This window comes from Grus americana, chromosome 17 (assembly GCF_028858705.1).
Source record: "Grus americana isolate bGruAme1 chromosome 17, bGruAme1.mat, whole genome shotgun sequence".
Classification (NCBI taxonomy): Eukaryota; Metazoa; Chordata; class Aves; order Gruiformes; family Gruidae; genus Grus; species Grus americana.
In genome coordinates this window covers 6,502,230-6,527,600 of record NC_072868.1, presented here as the reverse complement: position 1 = coordinate 6,527,600, position 25,371 = coordinate 6,502,230, and the positions used below count along the sequence as shown (strand labels likewise).

Genomic DNA, 25,371 nt, shown 5'->3' with positions numbered 1-25,371 from the left:
TGAATTTATATAAATCATCCCACAGGAGAAGGCACAGAGTGAATTCGTACATCTGTTGACCTTCAGCAGTGTGAGGATGGTTTATTTCTCTGCAGAGGTATGCATGCTTCTTTGATGGTGGGGACCAGAATGGTATTGACTCTTTTTTCCACCTGAAATACTGCTGCTCCTCTGCCGAGGAGATGGGGACTGTGTGCAGCACCTGACCATGGGCAGAGCTGCTGCCAGGTGGATCTGCTCAGCCTGGGGATTTTCCTTCTCTGGATTTGAGGTGATTGCTGTAACCTGCTGGGACTACAGCTTCCCACTCCTGGGCCAGGCTAGTTAAATAACCCTCTCTTTTCAAAGGTTTTCAAAGCTGTAGTAATTCTTATTAGACTGGTTTGAATCATCCCTTGAAAAGGTCTTGCATCAGTCTCGAGCACCAAACTGTTCTGTATTCAAACCCTGATCACTCAGTCTCCTGAGCCAGAGCATAAAATGTGTGGGGAGGAGGTGCCAAGAAAATATTAAAAAGACACTCAGGTGTACAAGGGGTGTGCTGTGGGTGAGACCTTACTTCTCCATCCCCTGCCCTCCTGGGGACCCACTCTGGATCGCATCCTCTGGGATGCCAGGGAGTGCTGGATGTTTTCTTTGGAACTGGTCCAAGAATGACTGGCCCCCAAACCCTTGTTTTGAGGGAAGATGGAGTAAGCCAGACCTGCCGCATGCAAAAGGAGCTGAATGGCTCCCTGCCTTGCAGTGGTGCTGCTGCTGTGGCATGCCAAGATAGGTGTTTCTAACCCAAAGCTGGGTCCTTGAGTGCAGCCTTTGCCCGTGTTTCTAGCACCAGACCTGGTCCTGCAGCAGTGAGTCCTGAGCTGTGGTAAGCCCCCAGGCAGGGAAAACTAACCCCTCCATCTCCAGGCTACTCTAGCCCTGGGGAAGCAGATGACATGGGAGGAACCAGCATGGAAACATCTCTCTGGCATAGGACTTGCTACTTCTCCTGCTGTCTTTCTGGCACATACCTAGGGTGCAGAGGGAAAACTTCTTTCCTCCCCAGAGACCTGGAGCCAAAGGATTTTCAGTCAAAGCATGCTGCCAGGAACTTACTACAATCAGGGATCCTGCCCTCTGCATGTTTTGGTACATTGCCCAGCTCCTCCCAGGTGGGTGCTGGATGCATGGGGGATATGGGTGAGTCTAAGCCATGGTGATGGGAGCTCCCCAGTATAGCTGTGGTGGTGAGCTGGGTGTTGCTGGAAACACTGTGGTAGGGACCTGTGCCTGGGGAGAGGACTGCAGAGGATTTGCTGATGCAGCTGCAGGGGATGTACACAGTTGGGGCATTGCTGTGGGGATTTCCAACTTGCAGTGCTCCCAAACAGAAAGAAGCAGGACTGAGGCAGACCAGATGTCCCCATAGCGTGCCCTGGCCCTGTAGCCATCTCCTGCCTGGGCCAGCAGCTGGGTGACAGCAGTGACAAGGGCAAAGCTGGCTCTGTCTCAGGGCAGGAGGAGGGACCTCTCCAGGCCTTCATGTGGAGATCTGGAGGCCTCAGGCAGTGGTTTTGGGGTGGTGAACCCCTCTTGGGCTGCTGCCTTGCCCTTGTCTGCATGGAGGAGCTGCTGCCCTGGGCACAGCAGCCATCAGGCTGTGTGGGGCCACGAGCAATACCAGCTGAGAGGCATCCCATGCCTGGAGCTCTGTGCTTAATCAAACCAATTAGCAATTTAATCTTGTTAACAAACCAAGATAATTGCAGCATTATCAAATTAACCAGCTGTATGGAAATGTCTGCTTAATAGCTGATAATAGCTGGTCCTGACGGAGGAGGAGGGGCTGTGATCTGTGACTAATGATGGGCGGGAGGTGTAATCAGGCTGCTCTGCCCTCGGCCACTGTGCCAGCCCCGGCTGCCTCGGTGCGGGGATGGCTGGGGGAGCGCTGGGGCTCTGCCCCTGTCACCCCATGGCTTGTGTGGTACAGTGCTTCTTGCTTGGAGGGGTGGGTTGGTGTAAGGGTGGCAGAGATATTCCCCCCTCTACTGGCTGCCCCAGTAGACCACTGTTCTGGTCAGAAGCAGTGTCTGATTTCACACTGAATTTGGCTGATGAGCTCCCAGCCTGGTGTTTCCAGCCTCCCCTGGCATTGCATGAGCTCTGCAGTTATCTCTGCCCCTCCTTGGCTAGGCTAAGCCAAGAGGTGGTCTTTCACCATAGGACTTCCTTCTCAGTCACTGAAAAATTTCTGAGTCTTTGCCTTTGTGGGGTGACCATGGAAGGACTGGCTCCAGCAGATGCTCTCCCCAGCCTTGGCCAGGGACCTTCCAGTGTCCGCTTTGCTGCATGCGAGATGTTGATCCCACAGCCAGACATTTCATCCTGCTGTATTTGTGGGTGGTTTAAACATCTGGCCAGTTCATGCTGCTCCCCAGGTTGCCTTGCTCGTGGCCAGCAGTGGGGATCATAAGCTCAGCCCTTATGCAGCAGCTCCTACACCTTTCAGGCAATGCCTGCAGGATGCTCCTCTTGGGCGGGGGGTGCGAGGGGCTGGGAGCGGGGCTGTTCACGGGGTCTGCCTGCAAGTCAAAGGAGAAGGAGGCAAAGTGCCTCCTCCCAGCCAGCCACCCAAATGCTCCTTTCCCCCTGTTGTCCAGCACTCACCATTTTCCTCTCTGGTCTCTAGTGTATGCAGACAGACCAGGGTCTTCTCCCAGTCCAGGCTGGGTCTGCTTCTTGGGAACATGATGATAGGACATACCCCGTGGCTGATGCCAGGCTTGTTGGGGAGGATCTGGCAGGCACTGTTTGCTGGGTATCAGCATGGGCTGGGTGATGCTCTGCTCCTGCAGCATGTGGTGGCAATGCCTGGTTCTGCTATTGCACTGGGCAGATGCTGGGCAGGTCCCTCAGGCTGCACAGGATCTCTTCTGCTGATGTTTCTCAGCATTTCCTGAATTTTGGCCCTAGCACTCAGCTGTACAAAAACTACAAGAACTCCTTAGGTCTGTGTGTTTGTGCCCTGGTTTGAGGCTTTCCCAGCCAACTTTCTTCAGCTGAATTTTTCCCCTCAGCTCAGGTTCAGTGAGGGGCTCAGCACCACTTGGGGTTTGGGGTCTATGTAACCCCGTTTCTCTGCCCTCTGGATGTATCCCAAGTGGGGTGCCCTCCTGCATCCCCCCGGGATGGGGGGCAGGGTCAGTCCCCTTCCTCATCCCTGTCCAGCCTGATCTCCAGGGCCCCTCACACTCTCCTAGGAGAGTCCCCTAAAGCATCCCATCGTGTTTTGCTCCAGCCCCTGCCCGTTGCCCTCCCCTCCTAGGGTCTGTATGCCTCTGGATGGCTCTGCTCCTCCAAGCCCGCCCCTAACCACGCTCTAAGTGCGCAGCCGGACTGTTTTCACCCTCTTCCGCGGGCAGGAGCTCTGGGGTGAAAGCAGCAGCGGGAGCACGTGGCAGGCTGGGTCTGGAGAGAGGCAGGAGAAGGTGGGGAAAGGAGTCGCACATCACAAGCATCCCTGGGACAAGCTCTTTTATTTGTTAAAACAGCAGTGGGGAAGCGGGGGGAGAGGGCAAGCAGGTGGTGGCAGCTGTCAGCAGGGTGGTCCTGGAGCCGAGGTGGTCTCTGAGCGTGGGCCGGTGGCTGTCCCCGTCCTCCCGGGAGCTGCCATTGGGCAGGACGAGCCTTAGCAGAGGTGCGGGCAGCTGGCTGCTGTCAGAGGTGGCACAGGGATGCTGAGAAGGGCCTCGGTCTGTCCTGGGAGCAGGAGCTCACGCTGGGGAAAAGGAGAGAAGGGGACAGGCTGGGTCTGGTGCTCGGAGTAACCCCCACACGTTTGGCCATCGATCACCCCACCAGCCTGACAGAGGAGGGCTCTGGCAGCTGGACACAGGTTCCTGCCCAGAGCCGCCATCACCATATCCCCCTCTGCTACCTGGGATGTGGGCACAGGACAGGGGGCTCCTGAGACCTTACCGTAGGAGAGTCGGGGGGAAGATGGGTGCGAAATACATTTCCTCCCGCAGAAGGTCGGGCAGCACTTCTTGTATGGCGGACAATGCCGGTCGGTGAAGCACTTATTTGGTGGGTTGAGCATTGCACAGGTGATGTGTACACGTGGGCAGGACCAGGCGCTGCCTGCAAGAGGAGGGAGTTGTTTGCTGCAGGCTGCCGCAGCTGAGGGGTCCCCCTCCTCTCCCCTCCCGTCCCCCCTGCAAACACGGCTCCTTCCCAGCCCCTGTGCTGTTCCTCCCTGTACCTTATCCTGGGGCATCTCGTACCTGTCGGCAGCTCTGTCCAGAGGATGAGCATCCCCACCAGGAGGAGGGCGGCCACCGTCTTCATGCTGCCGTGTCCCCGAGAGGTGCGAGCGTGGAGAGCTGGGGGACGCTGCCATTTAAACCCTTGGGTTGGATGGGGGTGGGGAATGGGGCTGGGCACACACCGATGTTTGTACCTTTTTCCTCTGCCATTGCATTGTGTTTTCTGGAAGCCTTTTGCACAAGATACAAACGGGATTGTTCAATTGCTCAAAAAGCAGTTATTCCATTGCACAACTGTCCCCTGCAGCCACACCTGGGGCTGAGGGACAAGCCAAGGGGAGATGGTCCAGGGCATGGCCCCCCCAAGCAGGCCGGATGTGGTGGAGCTGCTTTCTCCTGGGCCAAGTATGCTTCTCCAGGAGAAACCATTGTGGTGACCATGCTGTGTTCCCTTCTGAGGGTCCATTATGTGGGTTTCCATATGGAACTGGAAACCACTCCTGATCCAGGTAAGCATAGGACTGCCTGTGCCTTCCCAGGGATAAGCCTTTGAGGTTTTCCCAGAGGAAACCTGCCCCAGCCCCAAACCTTCCTGGCTCCTGCACCACTGGTGGCATGAGCTAGTGTGGGGAAAGCAGCTTTGGCTTAGCCAAGGGTGAGTCTTTCCCAAACTCTGCGGGGGTCACCTGAACCCCAGCATCTTCTCTGTGTGGCCGCTGCTCTGTGGGAAGCAGGTTGGTGCTGGAAGAAAGTGACTGGCCTCACGCGGGTAGGAGCTTTAGCTCCATATAGCCCTGTCATCAGGCAAACATCCCTGGTGTGAGCGAGCCCTAACTCTTGATGGCTGTAGGGGTAAGGGGGATGTAGTCCTTGCTCAGAGGGCAAAGATCTCATGAGCCTTCAGGCCTCCATCTTCTCCCTCACAAGGAGTTTGTACCCCCACTCTGGGCAAAGCTGTTTTCTTTAGGTGCTCTTGGGCAATGGGAAATTACTCCATTTCCCACCAATGGGTCAATGTCCCCCTCGCCTTGTGCAACAGGTTCCTGGAGCCTTTCCTTGGGTTTTCTGGGGCTGACAGGAACCCGGGCTGTGCTGGAAACAGGCGCTGGGAATGCCCTGGGAGGGGAAGGCACCCTGCAGCCAAACACCCCATGCTCCTGCAAAGGGCAGGCTGGGGCAGCCCCTGGTTTCACAACCTGGCAGGGCAAGGAGCAGCAAAAGCTCCGGCATTGCCTCTATGTGCTCCATGCAGCCACCGAGCCCCCCGCCTTTGCTCTGCCCCAAGCCCCTGGACCCCTCGCTTTCCATCCAGGGCACGGTGGGCATCTCACTGTGCCCTTTCCTGCTCAGAATTCCCTTCTCATGTCTCAGTGTGCCACGTTAACTGGATCTTAACTTTCTCAGTATCTGTTAACTATTGTCCAGTTTCCCTAATGATTCTGTGGCTGCATTTAGCTCTTTGTAAAGTCTTTTATTAAATAACCGGGAGAATATTTAGCCAATGTAAATAGGCTTTCTGGGCCATGCACCAACAAATTATCACTTTTAATGAGGAAATACAAGCATTGGATTAATTTTTAAGCCATCCTTTGGCTTTCAGCTGCTGCTGGGGCTGAAGAGGATAGTGCTGTGCTCCCAGCTGGTGCCAGGATCCAGCCAAGGTAGTGCACCTCCAAGAGAGGAGAAAACACCAAGGAGCAAGGCTTGGATTCAGCTGTAGGTGTAAGAAAGGACTTTTGATAGTGCTCTATCCATAGCAAGTTGCTAGGGGAAAAGTCTAAAATCTGTTTGTATTGCAAACCCGCAGAATAACCCAGACCGTGGCATCTCTGTGCACAGGACAGCCTGCAGTCCCCGTGTTGCATTCTGCCACGTGTGCAGCACGTCCTGCAGAGCCACCCCCACACTGTTCATACTCTCTTCCATGAAAAGCACTTCGTGAGCCCCCTCCTGAGGCAGCAGGGCGTGAGCTGTGCAATGCTGAGGATGCTGCCAGCTGATACTGCAATTTCCCAGCCAGGCCAGGGCTCTCCGCTTCGTTTTTCCTGGGGCTGGCAAGGAGGGAGACCAGCACCCCCCCAGTCCCCTGGCTTGGGGCTTGGCCATGGTCAAGGTGTCCCTCAGATGTTTTGTGCACCCTGCTAAGGCTGGTGCACAAAGCACCCGAGAGACAGCTTGTGCCCTGCAAAGCTTCCCTTGTCCCCTACTGAGCAATGCAATGGTTTCAGCCTGATGCCAAGCTCCCTCCACCCATCCCCAATTCATGGCTGAGGATGCTCCCGTTGCCCCTGGGCTGGGTCCACTGCCTCGGGGTGCCCAGGAGAAGGGGGTGCCCCCAGCCCAGCGCACCCTCATTAGTGCTGGTGTCTGGTGCCATCTAGTGAAAAGCCATTAATGAGGCTCTGTAGGGCCGCACAGGCGCAGCCCAGCTCCCAGATGCGATCCCACAGCTTGTCCCAGGCTTTCTGGAAAATTCCACCTCGGCTGATGCCCAGCTCCCACTGCTCGTCCCCAGGCCTCCCACCTCCCCACCGGTGCTCTGCCATCCCCAAGGATGCCAGCCCTCGTCGAGCCTCTCCATCTCACTGTCAGCCCAGCTCCACTTTGTCTACAGCCCCCCCCCTTAATATTTGCCAAAATGACATTGGGCCAACTGAGGCTTAAAAATGCCCTCAGGGTGTGCTGTTATCTGCTCTAATCAAGCCTGTTATTAAATCCCCAATTCGGCTAATTGCTTTTTTTTTTTTTTTTCTCCTCCCCCTGCAGTTACTGTGTGGGGTTTTTTTAGGGAACTGCATCCAAAGCAGGGAAGTCCCAGCCCCCAGTTTTGGGGTTGCAGCACACCGGTGTGACTTATCGGTCTGTAGCAATAGGCTCTGGCTTGGATGTGGCTTGTGACCACCAGCGCCTTCCTAACCGCCCCCAGGGCCGTCTGCTGGGCTGCGGGGTAGGTGAGAGGGATGTGGGAGCTGAGGGGGATGCAGGGATGGGCTATGGGGCTGATGGGTGGGCTATGGGGCTGACAGGAGGGCCGTGGGGCTGCCAGCTGGGATACACGTAGAGCTAATCAGCAGTGCTTCGTTTGCTGGCCCAGCAACCAGATATAATGAGGCTACAAATGCCTCAGTCCATGCCGATCAGACAAGAGCTCTGCTCACAAGTCATCAAACCCCCACGCTGAGCTGGGGAACTGCTGCTTTTGATTGCAATTGGAAAAAGCTACTCTGCCTTGTAAAGCAAATACCTGAGCACTTCCCAGCTCCTTTCCCCAGAGCAGTCCCAGTAAGGCCCACACCCCAGCCCAAGACCTGCCTTCAGCCTCCTGCTCCTCAGCTCCAAATCCCAGCCTCAAGAACACAAAACAACCCCCTAGGACACAAATCCCATGGAGCAAACCGCTCCTGGAAGTGGGACCAGCAAGGTGTGTCCTCCAGCCACCCCTGAAAGTGCCCTATAAACCCACCAGGAATATTAATGGCAGTGGAAACACCCAGGCTCTGCAAAGCAAATTGGCCACGGTGGGTGATGGAGCCACTAACAGCGTCCTGGAGGAAAAGGAACTGTGCTGAAGTGCTGTGGGCCCAGGGCTGTAACCCTCCTCCTCCTCTCTCCAGCCCAGGGCTGCCCAGCACCCTGCCCAGCCCTGTGAGCCCCCCTGTAAGCCCCCCTGCACGAATTACTAGTTCAAAGCCACACCTCTGTCCTGCTTTGCTCTCACCTGGGTATGGGACCAGCAAGCAAGGTGGGTACATGAGGGACACCTCCAAAAAACCTGTTGTTGTCCCCATCCAGCAGCCTCTGCCTGCATGCAGGAGACGGGACTACATGGACACCTCCTTTCCCCTGGGTGTGGGGCATGGGGACACACCAAGGTGGGCTTCTGTGACTAAAAAGCCACCTCTGCTCCATGCACCTGAGGAAGAGGGGTCCCTGGCTGCATCAGCATCCCTCCCCATGCAGCCAGCCAGGGAGTTTGGTTGTTCTCCTGCCCCAAGCAGACATGTCCTGACACCAGGGCCACATTCCCCACGGGTGTAAGCGACCCTGCACCACTGACTTGGCATGTTTACACCCCCCCTAAAGCAGCCACTGAGCTCCCCCTGCTCCAACAAGCACAGGCTCCAAAGCAAACACTGGGGACACAGCATCCGTGCCACGCTGGCTCCCTCCAGCTGAGGCTGGGTCTGCAGTGTCCATAGAGCAAGGATTTTCCCAAAGGATCTTTAGAGCCTGAGGACGGGGCGGGGGAGCTGCAAAAGCCAGAGGCCCCTGGTCTGATTCAGAGATGCTTCTGTGGCCCTGCAGCCCAGCCGAAAGTGAAGGGACGTATCATACAAATCTTCAGGGTGTTTATTGTCAGGATAAAAATTTCTTTATATAAAAGAAGTGTTTAAAAATAGCACTACCCTGCTCTCAAAATGAAATATATATATATATATACACACATACACACACACATAGATATTTATAGAGAGAATTATTACCATTTTGCTATGTAATAAAAAAACCCAAACAAGAAAATTACCGGTTCCCAAACAATTCTGCCAAAACGGAGGCAAGGGGATCTGCCGATTCCTGCCGCCCGCTGTCCCATGGGTGCTCACCTGGGCACCATGCCGGGAGCTGGCCGGGCGGCACACATCCATCTGCACTGCCTGCGGTGCCCGGCTCTCCCTGCCCCACCACTTGGCAGCAGACACTGAGACAGCAGAAGCTCTCAGGGTGCAATCACTGGAGGGTTTGTTTTTTTTTTTTTTTTTCTCTTGCAAAGCAACTTGATGGGTGCTGGGGGCCGGAGGGGCTGTGCAGGGGCTGATTCATCCCAGCCCCTTTGGGAAAAGGCTGGGTGTCACATCTTGTTCAAAGCCCAGCCTGCCCACGTAGACATTCCACCTCATCCCAGACCTGCCAGTTCGGAGGAAGGAGGCAACAGCAAAGGCTGAACCCCTTGGCTTCGCAGCAGGGGTTTTTGCTCAAGTTATTTTTTGGGGTTTTTTTTTTTTTTTTTAGTACTTTTTAAAAATATGCTCCACATCCCCCTTGGGATTTTGTGATACAAGAACAAACACTGATGCTTTACAATAACCTAGCAATAACAATGCCATGTAGCTACTGTAGGTCCCTGTGCCCCATCCGAGCGCTGCAGCCCTCTGCAAGGATCACTTCTTGTTGGCAATCTGCTTTTCCAAGTCTTCAAGTCTGGCCGTCATCTGAGCAAGTGAACGTGCTAAGGAAACAGCGTGAGCTGGTCTGGAGTGTAAAGGCCTTTTTCCCTTTGAAGGAGCCTAAAATTCTCCCCGCTCCCATTTATCCATCCCTTCCTTCCCTGGGTGCAGTCTGTCCCCAGGCTGCCCTGCACCCTGGCCAACCCAGGCATCACCCCAAAGGATATTTTTCTCGGTCAGGCTCTGCAGGATGGCCACGGTGTTCGTCTGGAACTGCACCAGCGCCTCGCACTCACATGGGCTGCGGATCTCCATCTCCCCTTTGCCCTCCTCTGTGACCACGGGGGTTTGGGTGCAGTCAGAGCCACGGCCCCACGGTGCCTGGCTCTCCCCTGCTCCCACACAGCACAAGTCCCTTGTCCCTGCAGCCACCCGCCAGGGCCAGATCTGAGCTTTTTTCCAGCCTCACTCCTTTTCACCAGGCTGCATCCCTGCAAGCCCAGCAAGCTCACCGCCAGGCATCCTGCCAGGCATCCTGCGAGCATCCCACCGGGCATCCTGCCGGGCATCCCACCAGGCATCCCGCGCACACGATCACAGCATGCTGAGGACAGCCAGTGCTGAGCTTCACTTTGCCTTCAAGCCAGGCTGGCAAGGGGGTACACCGACCCAACATCTGCAGCCCCACAGGAGCTCCCGGGGGGTCCCAAGAGCACAGGGCAGCCCCAGCCTGCCCCAGGGCAGGGAGAACCCCACGTAACCCAGCATGGTCCTCCTCCACCCGGCAGCAACAGAAGCGCAGGTCTGGATGAGGAGATGGGCCACCCTTGGAGCTGGGGCAGCATCCCTCCAGGCAGGGTGAGACCCCAGACTCTGCCCGTGCAATGGCACCGGAGTGGATGCTCATACACCATCCTTTTTTACATTAAACCTCCCAGCTCCACCTCCTCCTCTTCCAAATGCCTCCCTGAAACCCACCTCTATACCCACAACAGCCTGATGAGATCCAGAGACACCCTAGGCTCACACTAGCCCAGCTTGGCCCTGGGGCACGAGACACAGGGTGACAGACACACAAACCAGAGAAGGGCTCCCTCCAGCTCAGGACTGAGCCCCCAGCACAGTCAGGGCTCGGGCCACCCACCTGGGCAGATGTTCAGCTTGAAGTTTTCCACGAGGTGGGTCATGGTGGTGAAGTCTGCTGAGTAGGAGAAGTGCTGCTCCACCGGGTCAGAGGCAATCGCTCTCAGCTCCTCTTCTACAGCCTTGCCAACGCCCACAGCGAACATGACGATCCCTGTGCAGCAAAGACGGATCCTGAGCACTGCACCAGCCACCCTGCACCAAGCAGCCCCAAGGCCAGAAGGAGCAAAGCCAGGGATGTAGGATTTCCCCTGGGCAGCCAAGGATGCAGGATTTCCCCCCGGGCTTCCCAAATACACAGCAGGAATTTGGGAAGGACAGGCAGGAGCGCAGCACCACTGCTGTGGTGCAGGATGCTGCACAAAGGATGCTACTCAGAGCACCCTGCAACCACAGCAGTGGCACATCTGCCCCGCAGACCCGGCTGATGCAGCACCCCAAAGCTGGATGCTGCAGCCTCTCCCAGAGCCAGCCACCCCGAGGAACTGCCCAAAGCACTGCAATTTGGGGTTTCCCAGCCCCCGGCACCTGATTCCTTTGCTCTCCTGGCCCATTCGGAGATGTCATCCTGGGAGCGCCCGTCCGTGAAGACGAGACCAATTCTGGGCACATTGTGGGAGAGAGGTCTGGCACCTTCCAGCTCGGAGAAGCTGTGCTCCACCATGTGCTTGAGGGCAAGGCCCGTCATGGTGCCTTTCTCCATGTACTCCACCTCCATCACTGCCTTCTTGATCTCATCCGCACTGTGGTACTTGTTGAGGGGGAACTCGGTGCGGACGCGGCTGGAGTACTGCACCAGCCCCACCCGCGTGCCATGAGGGGACACCTCCAGCAGGTCCACGATGCGGTTCACAAACTGCTTCACCAGCTCGAAGTTTTGGGGACGAACACTCTTGGAGCCATCGATCACCATCACCAGGTCGACGTGCCCAGCCCCGCATTCTGGAGGTACAGGGGGAAGATGAGAAGGGACCAGCCTGGGTTGGGGGGACCGTTGGGGTGGAGATGCCCAGGGCTGGGGCAGAGCTGCTGGGCTTCAGGACACCACATGGACCCCCTGGACCTGCAGCCAGGTGAGGCCAGGAAGCAAGGCAAAGCGTGCCCAGCGGTCTCAGCCCAAAAACCTCCACTGCCACCCCAGTGCCCCCTGAAAGTCCTTCCTGGGTCTCCCTCTTCCTGAACCTTTCCTCAAAGCTCCTGTTGCACTTTCTGGGCCACGTCTCTGAGGACACAAGCCTGCATCCATCCCCCTAGCAGCCGAGGCGCTCCCCCAAGCCCAGCCAGCTCTCCATCCTCCTTCCAACCCAGCTCAAAGTCCTACTTAGACCCCTGGCCTAGTTTCGGGTAAGCCCTCGCCAGGAGCACAGAGCCCAGACAAAAGGGATGCCAAGAGCCGTGCCCCGGTACTCACTGCTGCACGCCTTGCCGTCAGCCTGGAGCTGCTGGCCCTCGGGACACATGCAGCGGTAGGAGCCCTCCGTGCTCACGCACTTGAACTCACATCCATGATCCACCCCGTTGCAGAGGTCGGTGGCTGGAAGACAAGCCAAGGGCACAGGGTTATCCCTATCCAGGCAGGGTAGCCCAGGAACAGCCCTTCCCCTGGGGACCGGGCAGGACAAGGAATCTGCCATACACTGCGGCCTGTGCCACGATGCCACGGCGGGACGTACCCCTGCAGGACCTGCTGTCGGGCTGCAGCGTGAACCCACTGTGGCAGCGGCAGTAGTGCCCGTTGGGGATGCTCACGCACTCGTGCTGGCAGCTGTGGTTTCCGAAGCTGCAGTAATCGATCACTGGTGAGACAAGGAGAGAGGTGGGCAGAAAGGGAAAGACAAGTGAAGAAGAGGGAGAGCAAGAAGCCATTGAAGAGGAGGCAGGAAAGGAGGGACACTTACTAGTGCAGCTCCTCTTGTCCTGGTTGAGGTAGTAACCCGCGCGGCAGCGGCACGAGTACGACCCACGAGCGCTGACACATTGGTGCTGACAGCCGTGTCTCCCGTCTGCACACATATCAATGGCTGTGGGGGAACAGGACACCCGTCACCCTCCTGTCCCGGTCTCCCTGGGGCAGCCGAGCAGGGACTGCTCCAGGGCCTCAAGGAAGCTCCCAGCACCCTGAGACAAGAAGTCGTCCCAGGGCGGTGGCCAGAACCAACTAATACAGCTTTGCACTCAAAATACGGGGCCAAAACACTGTGCACTTGGGCTGGGATGTGCATCCTCTGGTACCCACTGCCTGGAGCTCCCTCAGGTGACAGGCAGCTGGTTGTGCCCACATGAGCCCCAAGTGTCCCATCCCAGAGAGGTGACCAGGATTTAGCAATGCTGAGCACTATCTGCAGCCATTACAGACCCGGGAGGTTGCGTGCCCAGTGAACAGAGTGCTCAGGCTGCTGCTGGCCTTGCAGAGTCCTCTGCCATGTTTCAGCTTCCTTTCATGAAACCTGTACCTACAAGTCCTCTGTGAGAGTTAGAATACAAAAAGGGTTTTTACAGGAACAGGTCTTTCCATCCACGTTGAGCCTGTAGCCCGGGTTGCACTCGCAGTAGAAGGAGCCGGGGGTGCTGACGCAGCTGTGCTGGCAGCCGTGCTCCTGCTCCACACACATGTCCACCCCTGCAAGACAGAACAGGCATCGGAGAGGCCCACAGGTACACCACATGCACGGGGACCCCCGCTCTGGCACATGCCCTGTCCCTGCAGCCGAAGCCACCAGGATGACCCACATGGCCCCAGCCCTTCCAGCCCCAGCACTCACCCACTGATTTCCAGTGCACAGACACAGACACCATGCGGGGCAGGTTTCTGAACCGCCTCGGCTTTCTGATCTACCCGAGTGCTATATCAACACTCGATATTAATTGATACTGTCGCTGAGTAAGCAAAAGCTTGAGCTCAGACGGCACGTGCTGATGGAGCCAGGTCTGCATGTCTGTGTGGCCAGGAGCCTGCGGAGTCAGCTGGGGAGCGGGCACCAGGGCGGGCAGGTACCAGGGCGGGCAGGTACCAGGGCGGGCAGGCACCAGGCAGAGCAGGCACCAGGCAGGGTGTTGTAAGCAAAGGCATCAAGCGCATGAGCGCATCAGGGCCCCGGGGGACAGTGTCTTGTCAGCCCCGGACCCCCGCCCCAGCAAGCGGGGACTCACCACGGCACTAATGCAGCCCTGCAGGCACCCACGAGCCCCTGGCAAGGAAACGCTGCCTGAATGATGCTGGCAGCTGCCTTCTGCCCTTTGACAGATGCTGAAGCATGTGAGCAAGGTCTTGCCAGCCCACTGCAGTGCCAGGTCTCTGGCAAAGCCCACCAGCATGGCAGGGGACAGACCAGTCCCAGCCTGCAAGCTCCCAACCCATGCCAGCATGGCCGTGGTGCAAACCAGCCTCCCGGCTCCAAGCCAAGACTGGCCGGACGCTCCAGAGCAGCACCACGCGGCCAGGGGTTTATTAAACACAAACGGGCATGCAGCAGATGCTACGCACGTGTCTGCGTAGGAAGAGACCCTGCTACAGCCACATCAAAATGGATACGGGGCTCTGGGACACGTCACCCTGTCACACCCAGGGAAACCAGCTCCACATTTCCTGCTCTTTAATATTCCCATCACTGCTGCCCTGACGGCCTGGCTTGGGGCAGAGCTACCAGGCATGGGTGAAGAAAAGCGCTTGCTTGCAATTCTTTCAAAGCTCCTTATCTCACCCAGGAAAGGTGAGCAAGAGGAAAGGTGAGCAAGAGGAAAGGCCACCTGTCCCAGCACCTCATCGGGGAGGTTGCTTCCCTGTCCATGCTGCTCCTAGCAAGGGCAGCCACCCCAAACACCCCTCTGAAGGTCATCTTTTAGCCTGGGTGAGGAGCAAGCACCCGGGTCACCCTTGCCACCCCGTAGCTGTGGCTCTCACCCACCACAGAGCTTGTCCTGGAACTGCTTCCCGAACTGCTGGATGAGCTCGAAGGACTCCACCAGGAAGACGTGCTCCTCCAGCGGCGGCGAGGCCATGGCCCGTAGCGAGTTCATGTCTGCCCGCTGGATGCCCACAGCGTAGATCTCGATGCCAGCGTTCCGGGCCTGGGTGGCCACCTCAGTGACGCGGTCCTGGGGCCGTCCGTCCGTCACGATAATGGCGATGCGGGGGATCTTCTTGTGCAGAGGGCGGGCGCCCTCCTGCGTGGTGAAGGCCACGTTCATGGCGTACTGGATGGCCAGCCCTGTCATGGTGCCCTGGGCCAGTGGGATGATGCTGTTGATGGCCTTCTCCATGTCTGCCCGTGTGAAGAAGGTCTTGAGGGAGAAGATGTTCTGCACCTGGCTGGAGTACTGGATCACCCCCACCCGTGTGGCGTTGGGGCCCACGTCCAGGTTGCCAATGATGTCCATCATGAACCGCCGCATGGTCTCAAACTCAAAGGGGCGCACGCTGCGGGAGCTGTCGATCACAAACACAATGTCCAGGGGACCTGTCCTGCACTTCAGGGCTGGAAGGGGACAAAGAGATGGTTCAGCTTCGTGGCTGCCTGTGGGGAACTTCTGTTCCCCCGCAGCTCCAGCTTCCTCCGTTTTTTACTGCATTTTGCTAGTTTCTGCCTAAAACCAGGGCTTGCTTTGTTGTGTTTTTTTTAAGGGCAGAAAATGAGACAGTGAAAAGCACAGCTAAGGGCACGCACATGGCGGGGACTGAGCCAAAGAGCCTCTCTTGGACACATGGGTGCAACTTCCAGTGCAAACCAGGAGAATGTTTAGCAAGTGAAATGCCAATGAACACATTTTGCTTGGCTTGTGTGTACCAAGCCTGGGAGAATTTGGCCCTAATAGTAAGCAAACACTTTGAGTCCCCTTGGGATGATGCCCAGACCTGGGCTGTCATCTCAACTGCTCTGAAGGTCTCCGAGACATACTCGGCTCCTTTCTCTGTTTGGTGCCTTCACTGTTTTTAAACTGGAATTGATTTAGCTCCATCTGCCCTGGGAGGAGAGAAGCCGGTGCCCCTGGGTTTGCTTTGTGTCCCCCCGCAGGAGACCCGTGCAGGGAGAGGGTTCCCCTCGTGCCTGTGCCTCCTGCTGAGGTCAGAGCCTGCGGAGACAAGCCCTGAGCTAGGCTGTGTCAAAGCTGAGGATGTGCCTGAAGCAAGTGGCACCAGACCCACCATGCTGGGGCCAGGCTCAGCTCCTGCTCCCCTGGGCAGTGCTCAGAAGTTTGGGTCCCATGCCTGGGGGGATCCTCCATCCTCCTGCGGATGCCCCCAGAGAAGAAGCATCAGGTCCCCCCACCTCAAGCAGCAAGCCATCCTCCAAGGGCTTCACTGCCCTGACAGACTCACTTCTCTCTCCTCCAGGCAATTCCCACCAGCCAGGGCTCACCTGCAGGTTTTGGTCTGGCTTCCAGCGTCGTCAGGAGAAGCAGGAGGAGAGGGGCAACGGGCAGGAGCTTCATCATGGCTCTGCGAGACCACGTGGCTCTGGGGCTGGGGGGACTCGCTGTGGGGACAAGATGATGTTGCAACCAGTGCTGAGGGTGGGCTGAGCTCGCCTGCAGTGGGTGTCCCCAGGCGGTGCCAAAAACCCTGAGCAGCAGCAGTTGTGACAGATCCATCCCCAAACTTCTCTAAACCCACGTGGGACTTTTCCCATTGGAGGACTGGCAGTCTCAGCACAGCTAAATTTCATTACAGTAGAAACGATTTGCCAAAGGGTCTGATTTTCTGCTCTGGGTGGAGCTGGCCATCGAACAAGCCTTATTTTCACTTGCAAACCAGGCGGATGGGATGTTCAGCCAAACACATTTTCACTGGCTGTGTGGCTGCTCTCCACAGCCAGCCGGAGAGTGGGAAAGCTGCACCCGGGGATGCGGAGCACCAGCCCTCCTGACACTCCCTCCGCACGGCAATGTGCTGGGAAGAGAAGCCCCCAGATGAAACTCCAGCACAGACAAAACCTGCTCAGAAGTCTCTCAAAGTCACTGCCAAAGACCATTTTTCCAAGAAGCTCCATAAATTTATTCTCTGCCTTTTTCCAAACTGCCTTTGGAGACCAGAAGCCTCCGCAGGCACAAGGTGTAACGGTGCCTGTGCAGATGGGCTTCCACCCGTTCCCCCCCCGCTAGGCAGGGTGCTGGGTGAAGCACTGCCAGCCTGCTGCTCTCCTTCTCTGCATCACCCCGGGGGAACCCCAGCACTCTGTCACCAGTACTTTGCAGCTCTTCCCATCCTGCTGGCTTTGCTGAGGGATGCTCTGCACCCCAGCAGTTTTTTTCATGTGTTTGAGGTGGGATAGTTGGGGGAAAAGATATTTAGTCAGATTACCCAAAACCCCAGCTTGTCGCCTGTCTCCCTCCCTGCCCATCTCTGTGCTGCCCTGCCTTACCTTCCCCTGCCCTTGCCTAGCTCCTGCAGTGACACGGATTTATTTATTTTTATTCCAGCTCTGGTTGGAAACCCAAGGTGCTGGCAGGGGAAATGCCACGGTTGACACAGCTTCCCCCAGGAGACATGCAGCTCTGCGACCAGGCACAGACACTGGAAGGGTGCTTTTAAAAAAAAAAAAAAAAAAAAAAAAGCACACAGAAATTCATTTTATTGGTAGTTATCAGCCTATATTTATTTAGCCCCAGGAGGTCTCAGTTGTAATTCATCACCAGGGTTGCCACTTAATTGCTCAGTGGTTACATACATGCAGCCCTGAACCTAATGTATTTGATAGCAGTGACGCTGATAATAGGTTTCGCAGCTGCATCTTAAAATTGTCTCCAGACTCAGTGTTCACACCTGAAAAACTATACTGAAGAATTGGAAGGACAGAAAAGGGCCACAAGAGGAAACTGGGATCCAGCATACCAGTCTCAAAGTGGGAGACACCGCCTTTACCTGGGGAGCACGAGCAGCCCAGCCAGCCTGGGAGGCAGCAGCTCCACGGCAGAGGGGCCGGTGGGATCACTCCGGGCTGTGGGGCCAAGGGGAGGCTGCAGCTCGGCAGGCGCTGTCTCGGAAGCCACGGGGCTGAGGTGAGCATTGCTTTGTAGCCCACTGTCAGCGGCACCAGCCAGGAGCGCACGGGTGCCTGTGCCCACTCACAAGAGCACCATGTGCAAGTGGAGAAGCAAACAGCCCTCCCTATCCCAGCTTCATTTCCCCATTTATTTAGCAGATTCTTTTTCCAGTGATGCTTTTTTATGTTTGGGAGAAAGCACTCACTAACCACTGAATATTTTGGGGACAGCTGTGCCACCTATAACGTCTCCACAGCTCTCCGCTCTCCAAGCCTCCCTGCAATGGCAGGCTGGCACGCAGCCTGCGTCTCGCAGCATCCAGATAGCTTCAAAGCCAGCCCAGAGAGAGGAATGAGCTCTCGGGCCAGGAACCAAGGAGGAGAAAACCAGTTCACGACTGATCTATTTTTAACAGCATCTCAGCTTTGTATGAAGTCTTGGCACTCCCCACGGCTGGAGGGGCTGATGCTGCCTGGACAGGGCAGGGCATGGTGGCTCAGCCATACATCCAGCACCGGTCCTGGCAGCAGAGACCCAGGCTGGGACAGTGTCCCGGTCCCCAATCCAATATAGCACCCAGCCCTGCCGCAGCAGCAAGGCTGACGGGGACACGGAAGCAAAGTTGACGGGACAGATGCCCCCGAGTACCTCTCCCACCATCCTGTGCCGGGCAACTTCCCCTGCTACTCACTGTCCTCACTGCCCCGGGGCTGGCAGCACTGGAGCTGATTTGCAGCCCCTTGGAGGGGGGGGTCCCTCTACCCTGAGTGCTCCCACACACCCCCCCAGCCCTCTGTCACCGCTCAGGAGCGGGAGGGAGATGGGTGGGAAGCAACCGGCTGGCAGGCAGGTGCTGCAAGGCAAGGCAAACACGGTGCCGGCTGCAGCGCTGGAGACCTTGAGATAACGCTGAGCTATAAAGGAAAAAAGGTCCAGGCGGGGCGAGCGCTGCTGGCTGGGCTGGCTCAGCCAAACCCCGTGGCGGCCGAGCCGAGAGGGACACTTGGACCATCTCCTGACCTTTCTGAGCAATGCAAGGGGAAAACCAGCCATTGCTTGTCTCTGCTGAAGGAGATGCTCAGTCCATGGCACAAAGAGGGTGACCAAGAGAAGAGCCACATGTAAGGATAGAAGGGTCAGTGATGACCCCAGCCTCCTCTCAGCTCCCCTTGTGATCCTGGACAAGGAGAACATGGAGATGAATCCCCAGAGGCAAACAGGTAAGCCAGCATGCCTTTCCTGGGCACCTCTGCCGGCCATGCTGCCCTTCAGGGCACTTCCCTCCCTCCCTGCTCCGCCACTTGTCCGTCTGCTCTCCCTGCCAAGTGCTGAGTCTCGGGAAAAACAGCCGCTTCGAGTTTCAGCGCGGCCTCCTTGGCAGCTCTCTCCTGGCTACAGGTTAACAGAAATGCTCTGAATATTCCCCTTCTGGTTCATCCACACAGGTCGGACCTGGGTGCATCCTCCCTTGGGCAAGCCCAAAGGACAGGACATGGCAGGGAGCAGGGTGAGGGATGCAGCTGGCTCTCTACCCTCCTCGTTGTTACAGGGGTGAGGAGTTTATGTATTGAATGGTAGAGGGGATGAAGCAGATGGAGATAGAAGGGGGTGAAAGGCTCAGGAGGTGGCAGTGCATTCACAGCCCAGGAAAAGCCGCAACCATAGTGTCACGAGAAGGAAAGCAGGTTGGGGACCATGGCTATGGAGTCATGAGCCAGGTCTCAGGTACAACCAGATTCAGGATTTCATACATCTGGGCACATCAGGCTTTAGCTGAGATTTCTGTTTACGGCAAAACCACACACGACTCCAGCCACCTGCCTGGGCTTGGCAGACCTTTGGCACGTTGTGGGAGCAGCAGCAACAGCTCTGCCCTGGCTCCAGACCCTGTGAGAAGCCAGGACAAGGGATTGCCGTGCATTGCAAGGAGTGGAGCATAGCCGGGGGCCTCCGACCAAGCACGCTGTTACCCAACACGAGCACAGCTGGAGGGCTGTCCCATGCAGCGTGCCCGTGCATGGGAGGAGGCATGTACAGTGTGCCTTGGCATGCATGGCAGGGGTCCACAGCACTGACGCCACATGTGCTAATAGCATGTATTTCTGTGCTGGAAACCTTGGCCCATGGTAGAGCAGCCCTAGATGTGATGTCCCTGAGACTCATCTGCCTCGCCTGCCTCTCCATGTACCCTGTTTTGTCCTGCAGGGCTTTTTTTTTGGTGGAGACCCAATCAGGCAGGTTTGGGAGGCCATAATTCAACTCCCACACGAGCGTTATTTGACAAAAGTGTCAAAAAAAGCCCCTAAATAGCCTGGACACAGAGTCCGGCTAGGACAACAGCAGAAAGACAGCAAGAGCTGACCTCAGGCTGGAGGATGGGGAGACAAATTTTCATGTCCTCAGCAGGACAGCAAGTCATCCTTCAGGTCCATGCCCGAGAGAAGGGCTGCTCAAAAAGTGCACGTGGGACCAAGAGAGGATAACTGAAGCGTCTTGCCCCAGGCACAGTGGACAATGAAACAACCAGAGCTACCTGGAGAGATGCAGACAACTTATATTAACCTGGAGGCACCTCTCGATGTCAGATTTTGCTGTGGAAAACCAGATGGACTGCTGGCATGCTATCCATATATTTGCAAGACCCTCAAGCCGTGTGAATGGATGAGGTCCGGGACAGCCCTGGAGCTGGATCCACCCTCTCCCTGGAGGGCTGCCCAAAGCTTGGTTTCTCCCAACACAATCCACAGGTGCACAGCTCTCAGCGGTGCCTCTGCTGCCCATGGGCACTGAATCCACCCTCAGGACCATTTTACAGGCAGCACTGACCTTGCGCTTCATCACAGTTCCAGCATCTCAATGCTCATACTGTACAGCAGCTGGGCAACGAGTTGCAAATCCCACAAGAGAGGACAGCAATGTGGTTTTCAGAGCAAGGAAGCATCAGGGAGCACAAGCATGTCAAGACCAGGAAAACAGCATGAATTGCCAGTCAAAAAATGTTTTCTCCCCCTTTTTAAGGACTGGTGAGTCCTTGCTTCTTCCCAAACACACGTGTGGGAGAACAAGAGCAGACTCTTTCCAGGACATCACAGTACTCTCCAGTTACAACACTATGGCAGCTTTACTGGGCCAAGTGCCACCTGGAAGGACACGTTGTTTGAAAAACAAGGCTGCATTTCTCAAACAGCATATCATGGCTCCAAACCAAACAGGAGCAAATCGGCAGGAGTGCTGTAACAGGAAAACCTTGCTGGATGTGGAAGGGACTTCTCTTTCCCTCCCCACGCTCCCCCAAAAGGCCAATTCCCAGTTTTATGGGCCCACTCCTGCACTCACCAGGATTAGCATGTTCACAGGGAGGGCAGGAGGAAGACAGGTTCCTTCTCCAGGTCCCTTTGCAGGCTGAGTGACAGACATCTTTGTCTCACAGCGCATCGGACAAGCCCTGACAGGCTTATACTATGAGACGACATTTGAAATCCCCTTGGGAAGGAAACGCTGGGTGTAGCAATGGGCAGAGCATCCCTTTTCAGATATTCTCCCCAACAGCACACGGGGTCTTTTTCTGCCACCAGTCTATTCCTAAAAGAACTCCCGGTGCTCTGCAACTCAGCTAGGAGAAAAGCCTCTTGCCCAGCCTGACTCTGCGCTGAAACGCGCTGTACCTGGGCTGCTGCAGCAACAGCTGGCAAGAATAAATGCCACATTCATTTGCAAATTAAACATGGCCTTTTGAAGCGCACGTTAAAGATCTAGCTAAGAAGAAAAGATCAGATGGACAGCCAATTCCCCTTGTTCAACTAATCATGTCAAAGTTCCTATTTCAGGACTGCTGGTGGCATTTCTCTGTTCCTCTGTCCCAGTCTAGGCTGCACTTGTGCCCTGAGCTGCAGGACAGGCAAACTCAGCCCTGCCCAGTATTTTAAGTAAAATTAGAGGGATCTTGGCATACTTTTAGATTTTGAGGAAGAGTGATCAACAGGGGAAAGACCCACCTTACTGACTCCCTTCAAAAAGCAAATGCTTTTCTGCAAACAGGCTCCTGGAGGACAGCTGAACTGGGCCAAGACACTTTCCTTGGAGGAAAGGAGGTCTGGGCCATCCAGAAGCTGAGGCAGCAATCCATTGCCCAAGTTCTCATTCTGGGAGGAAGGTGTTAGAGTGCATTTACTTCCCCAGAAGTATGCATGTTCAACCACAAAGGAAAGAGAAATCGCCCAGAGCAGCTCCTGGGCTGGTACAGAGTTTGTCAGCTGAGCTCCTGATGCAGCAGAGACGGCATCTCTAACAATGGGATTGATAGTTACTAGCAGGATGTCTGCCTCCTGAATCTGCTGGGACCAATATCCCCAGCTGACCTCCAGCAAGCTTACACGGCACAGACAACCACAGAGAGCGCCTGCTATTTCAGCCCCGCAATCATAGATTCATTGCCTGACCTCCTTCTCTAAATCTTTATATCATATTTCTCACTCTGGAGACGTGACTCAATGTGTTGGCATACGGAAACATGCCAGGAGAATATTCTTGTGCCTCTCCCCTTTATCCTACCCATCCTGCTATGTGTTTAATTGAAATAGCAGAAAGCGAGGAGCGTTTGGCGGCTGCAGAAAAGCACGCAGAGACTTTTCGGCCCTCCTCAAGACAGAAAAGCAAGCTGGTTGAATTCTTTGTCTAGATACTTTTCACAGGTAGCATGGGAAACTGCTCCCACCTAACTTCATGGCTGCCACGTCCCTCTGACGGCATGATGGCGGGAGAACTGCTGTCCCAGGACCAGGATGCCATCAGCCCATAGGAGATGCACCAGAGAAGAACTTCCACCAGTGCCGCAGTGGCCTGTGGCCTCACTTCTGCCCACACTGAACAGCAGGTGCCTTGGAGACCCTTGTGCCTCAGCATCATCCTGTCTTTGTCTGCATGCTCAGATGCTGCATGGAAGCCTCCTGCAAGACCTCCTCAGGGCCTTGAAGTAGCATTTGAGGCCACGGCTGAGGACCACTTGAGCTCAACCTCACCTCTATGTGGGATTAGCCCTTTCTGGTCAACTCATGAGCAACTAGTTGAAATCATCTAATTCTGTTGCATTTACTGACTTCTTACCAAAGGTGCCTTACGAGGCTTTCAGGCCTTATGATGCTCTCCAAGTAAAGTCCTGCATCGTGGCATGAGGAACCAGAGACCAGGAGAGTCAAAGCCACTTGCTCAAGACTGTGGCAAGTCTGTGGCAGAGCTGGGACCCAGGCTGGCTCTCCCACCTGCATTCTGGGACGAGGGCACAGACCCAGCCGGGGTGAAATAAGGGCACTTCAGACGGGCAAGGGAACGTCCAGACGTGCTTTAGGGAACCTGGGCACAGGGCAGCCACTCAGCCCATTATCTGCCTCAACAGCTTGACACAAGAGGTTCAGTAGATGACAGGGAGCGTGAAATGGAGGAGCGGTAGTGAGATCGCTGCCTGGCATTTGGGCACAGACTGAAATGTTTTGTGTCACTCTCGTCCTGGCTAGTACTATTAAAGCCAAAGCAAGATGCTGTGAAAAGAGAAAAAGAATGAGGGAGATGTCTAATGTGACACCTTGGGGAAGCCATGCAAATCCAGCTGCAGGATTAGGAGCTGTGAATAACCAAAGGCAGGATTTTTCCATCTTCTTCAGCTTGTGGACCCTGCTAATTTTTCAGCCAAGACACAGACTCTTGTATAGCGTGTTATCTCTGTGGTCAACAGATCTGCTCCTGCTGATTCCTGCCATAGACCATGGACTCCTATGGGTCCACAAGCTACAACTCAAAGACTCCCGAACTTATACGTTGGCAATCAACCAGCAAAGCAGCATGACACAGCCCAGACAGGAAGGCTGAAGTCTGGAGAGAAACCAAGTTACTGCCACCTCTCTACAAGGGACCACAGCTGATCCCTACGTATTTCCCCGATGGTCACCAGAAGGACCCAGTTAGTGATGAACTCGTGTGTGCAACCAAGGGCTTGCAAGGTGCGACATCATAAGTTAGCAGAAAAAGAGACACGGGCAAAGGCAGAAACTTGCTGAGGGAAAAAGGATCCAGTCTCCAGCAGAAAACACCAGGAAGGACAAGCTGCCTGAGAACCAGAAAAGCTTCAGACACAGGATCAGGCACAGCAGCCTGGGGACATCCCGTCTGGAAACACTGCCATAGCTGTGCACCAGTCTCTGGAGCCTCCTGAGCACACGCCTATACCCTCCCCTGCTTTAACACAGCTGGTTTTAAACCCCTCACATTTAGCCAGGACAGGAGAAGGAACCAAAGCTTCTAAGTGCCAAAAACGTTACTCGATACCTAAAGGTACATCTGTGCTGCAAGTACCTACAGAGGGGTGATTCTTGCCAGCCCACAGCAGGTAACAGAGAGCACAAGGTCCGGGTCCCCGCGCCCGGCCGCTCAATGGAGCCCTTATGGCAGCTGCATTAGCTCCCTTCCAGCCAACAGAGCCCGAGTGATCAATTTGCTACTGTTTGGGCCCAAAGTGGAGAAAACAAGACTACTGAGAGGCAATGACATGTGGCAGGAGCCGCTCAGCCTCTCGGCACGGCTGGCAGAGACGCGTGTGACATCTGGCACAAGAGGGACTGACTGGTTCTGGGGGAGTAGCTGATTTTTATAAGTTTCTTTATGAGCATTACTCAATCTTTTTTTTTTTTTTTCACCCCCCTGTGTTTTTTCTAGCTCCCATTTATTCACTCACGGTAGGGCTTGTCTGTAATTCACGTGTGAGTAGATACAAGCACTACTTATCTCCCCCTCCATGTTTCAGCCTACCAATAGGGCTGAAAGCATTTGTAAACGGCATTTTATGAGTGCTGAGTTTTTAACAAGGCAGGCACACTGCTCCAAAAGAGAACAAAGGGGCCCCTATTGGAAACTTTAAAGATGTTTAAACAAAAGTTTCTCTTGAAAACCTTTAACCCCTCAATGCCAACCTCAAGGGAAATGCTATGTTATGAGCAATCGGAGCACAAACATCTTCTGTGACCACAGATTGCCTACAATGGGCTGCCTTGTTGGCTTTTGCTACCGTCGCCAATGAGGACAACTCTTGAACCCATCTTGTACTAATCACATAAAATTTCTTTAATTCTTCAAGAAAAAAGAAAGTTACAACTTCCACAAAAATCAACAACAGCTTTTGCCAGTTGGATGCAGCAATACGCTGCTGGCTTCAACAGAAAGTGTCGTTTTACTACAAACACCAAGATCTCTTGCGTGCCTTCCAGAAGCGACTTTGTATTTCAGATGAGGCCAAATTTATCCATATCCTGGTAGCAAATATCAGGGCTGAGATCTGAGAGCAGATGCACCCACACACACTTTTTGCTGATATCAAATGCCAACCTAATGAATCCCTGAAGAGGTCACAAGAATGTGCTTGTGAAATGCAGTTTCTACTTGTTCCCGAGAACCTGCATGCTCACTGTCTGTGTTTAATTGCTCCTGTTCTTGGAAAAAGAAAAAAATAATCTTCACTATCAAGAGGGTCCCAGATGGAGGACTTCATAGTAACTTTATAAATAATCTGGGCTTGACTGAAGGAAAAAATCCTATGGGTTTTTTGCAGAAGATACCACCACATTGTGTATTTGCTCAGCTCCACTATCTCGGATGGCTGCGTGTTAGCACAAATAGCACGAGTGCAGAATAAGCTGATTTTCCAAACAAGTTTTCCCACATAATTGCTTGGAACAAAAGCGCCCAAAGCTAATTTTCCCCTGTGAAATGGTTGGAATTATAAACCAAAGGTGAGCGATCACTTGTGCAAACATATTTATGAGTATGCACAGACCCAACTTTCCAGC

General features: G+C 55.1%; 3 protein-coding genes across 4 annotated transcripts in view; 1 reads left to right on the top strand and 2 right to left on the bottom strand.

Annotated features, from left to right (window-relative positions):
- Positions 1-3,504: 3,504 nt before the first annotated feature.
- Positions 3,505-4,396, bottom strand: PI3 (peptidase inhibitor 3). Its single transcript, XM_054845518.1, has 3 exons — positions 4,269-4,396; positions 3,964-4,125; positions 3,505-3,763 (listed from the first exon to the last, which is right to left on the bottom strand). The coding sequence occupies exons 1-3, from the start codon at positions 4,330-4,332 to the stop codon at positions 3,759-3,761; spliced, it is 231 nt and encodes a 76-aa protein (XP_054701493.1). The 5' UTR covers positions 4,333-4,396; the 3' UTR covers positions 3,505-3,758.
- A 4,248-nt stretch (positions 4,397-8,644) lies between these two features.
- MATN4 (matrilin 4) overlaps positions 8,645-25,371 on the bottom strand; it is a 17,508-nt gene continuing 781 nt past the window's right edge. Inside the window, exons 2-11 of the mRNA XM_054845840.1 lie at positions 15,916-16,032; positions 14,464-15,033; positions 13,056-13,178; positions 12,457-12,579; positions 12,232-12,354; positions 11,970-12,092; positions 11,087-11,500; positions 10,560-10,712; positions 9,643-9,747; positions 8,645-9,468 (exon numbers count right to left, since the gene is read on the bottom strand). Coding sequence (XP_054701815.1) covers positions 9,410-9,468; positions 9,643-9,747; positions 10,560-10,712; positions 11,087-11,500; positions 11,970-12,092; positions 12,232-12,354; positions 12,457-12,579; positions 13,056-13,178; positions 14,464-15,033; positions 15,916-15,991 — 1,869 coding nt within the window. The 5' untranslated portion in view covers positions 15,992-16,032 and the 3' untranslated portion in view covers positions 8,645-9,409. The remainder of the gene's footprint in view (positions 9,469-9,642; positions 9,748-10,559; positions 10,713-11,086; positions 11,501-11,969; positions 12,093-12,231; positions 12,355-12,456; positions 12,580-13,055; positions 13,179-14,463; positions 15,034-15,915; positions 16,033-25,371) is intronic.
- RBPJL (recombination signal binding protein for immunoglobulin kappa J region like) overlaps positions 18,487-25,371 on the top strand; it is a 20,626-nt gene continuing 13,741 nt past the window's right edge. Inside the window, exon 1 of one of the 2 annotated variants that reach the window (XM_054845841.1) lies at positions 18,487-18,759. In XM_054845841.1, the coding sequence (XP_054701816.1) occupies positions 18,732-18,759 (28 nt within the window). In that variant the 5' untranslated portion in view covers positions 18,487-18,731. The remainder of the gene's footprint in view (positions 18,760-25,371) is intronic. The other variant, XM_054845842.1, reaches the window with a different exon arrangement.

Excerpts from the sequence above, each read along its gene's own strand:
- PI3 (XM_054845518.1), bottom strand. The coding sequence starts at position 4,332 with ATGAAGACGGTGGCCGCCCTCCTCCTGGTGGGGATGCTCATCCTCTGG. Across the intron at positions 4,126-4,268 it reads CTGGACAGAGCTGCCGACAG|GCAGCGCCTGGTCCTGCCCA; the intron begins GTACGAGATGCC and ends CTCCTCTTGCAG.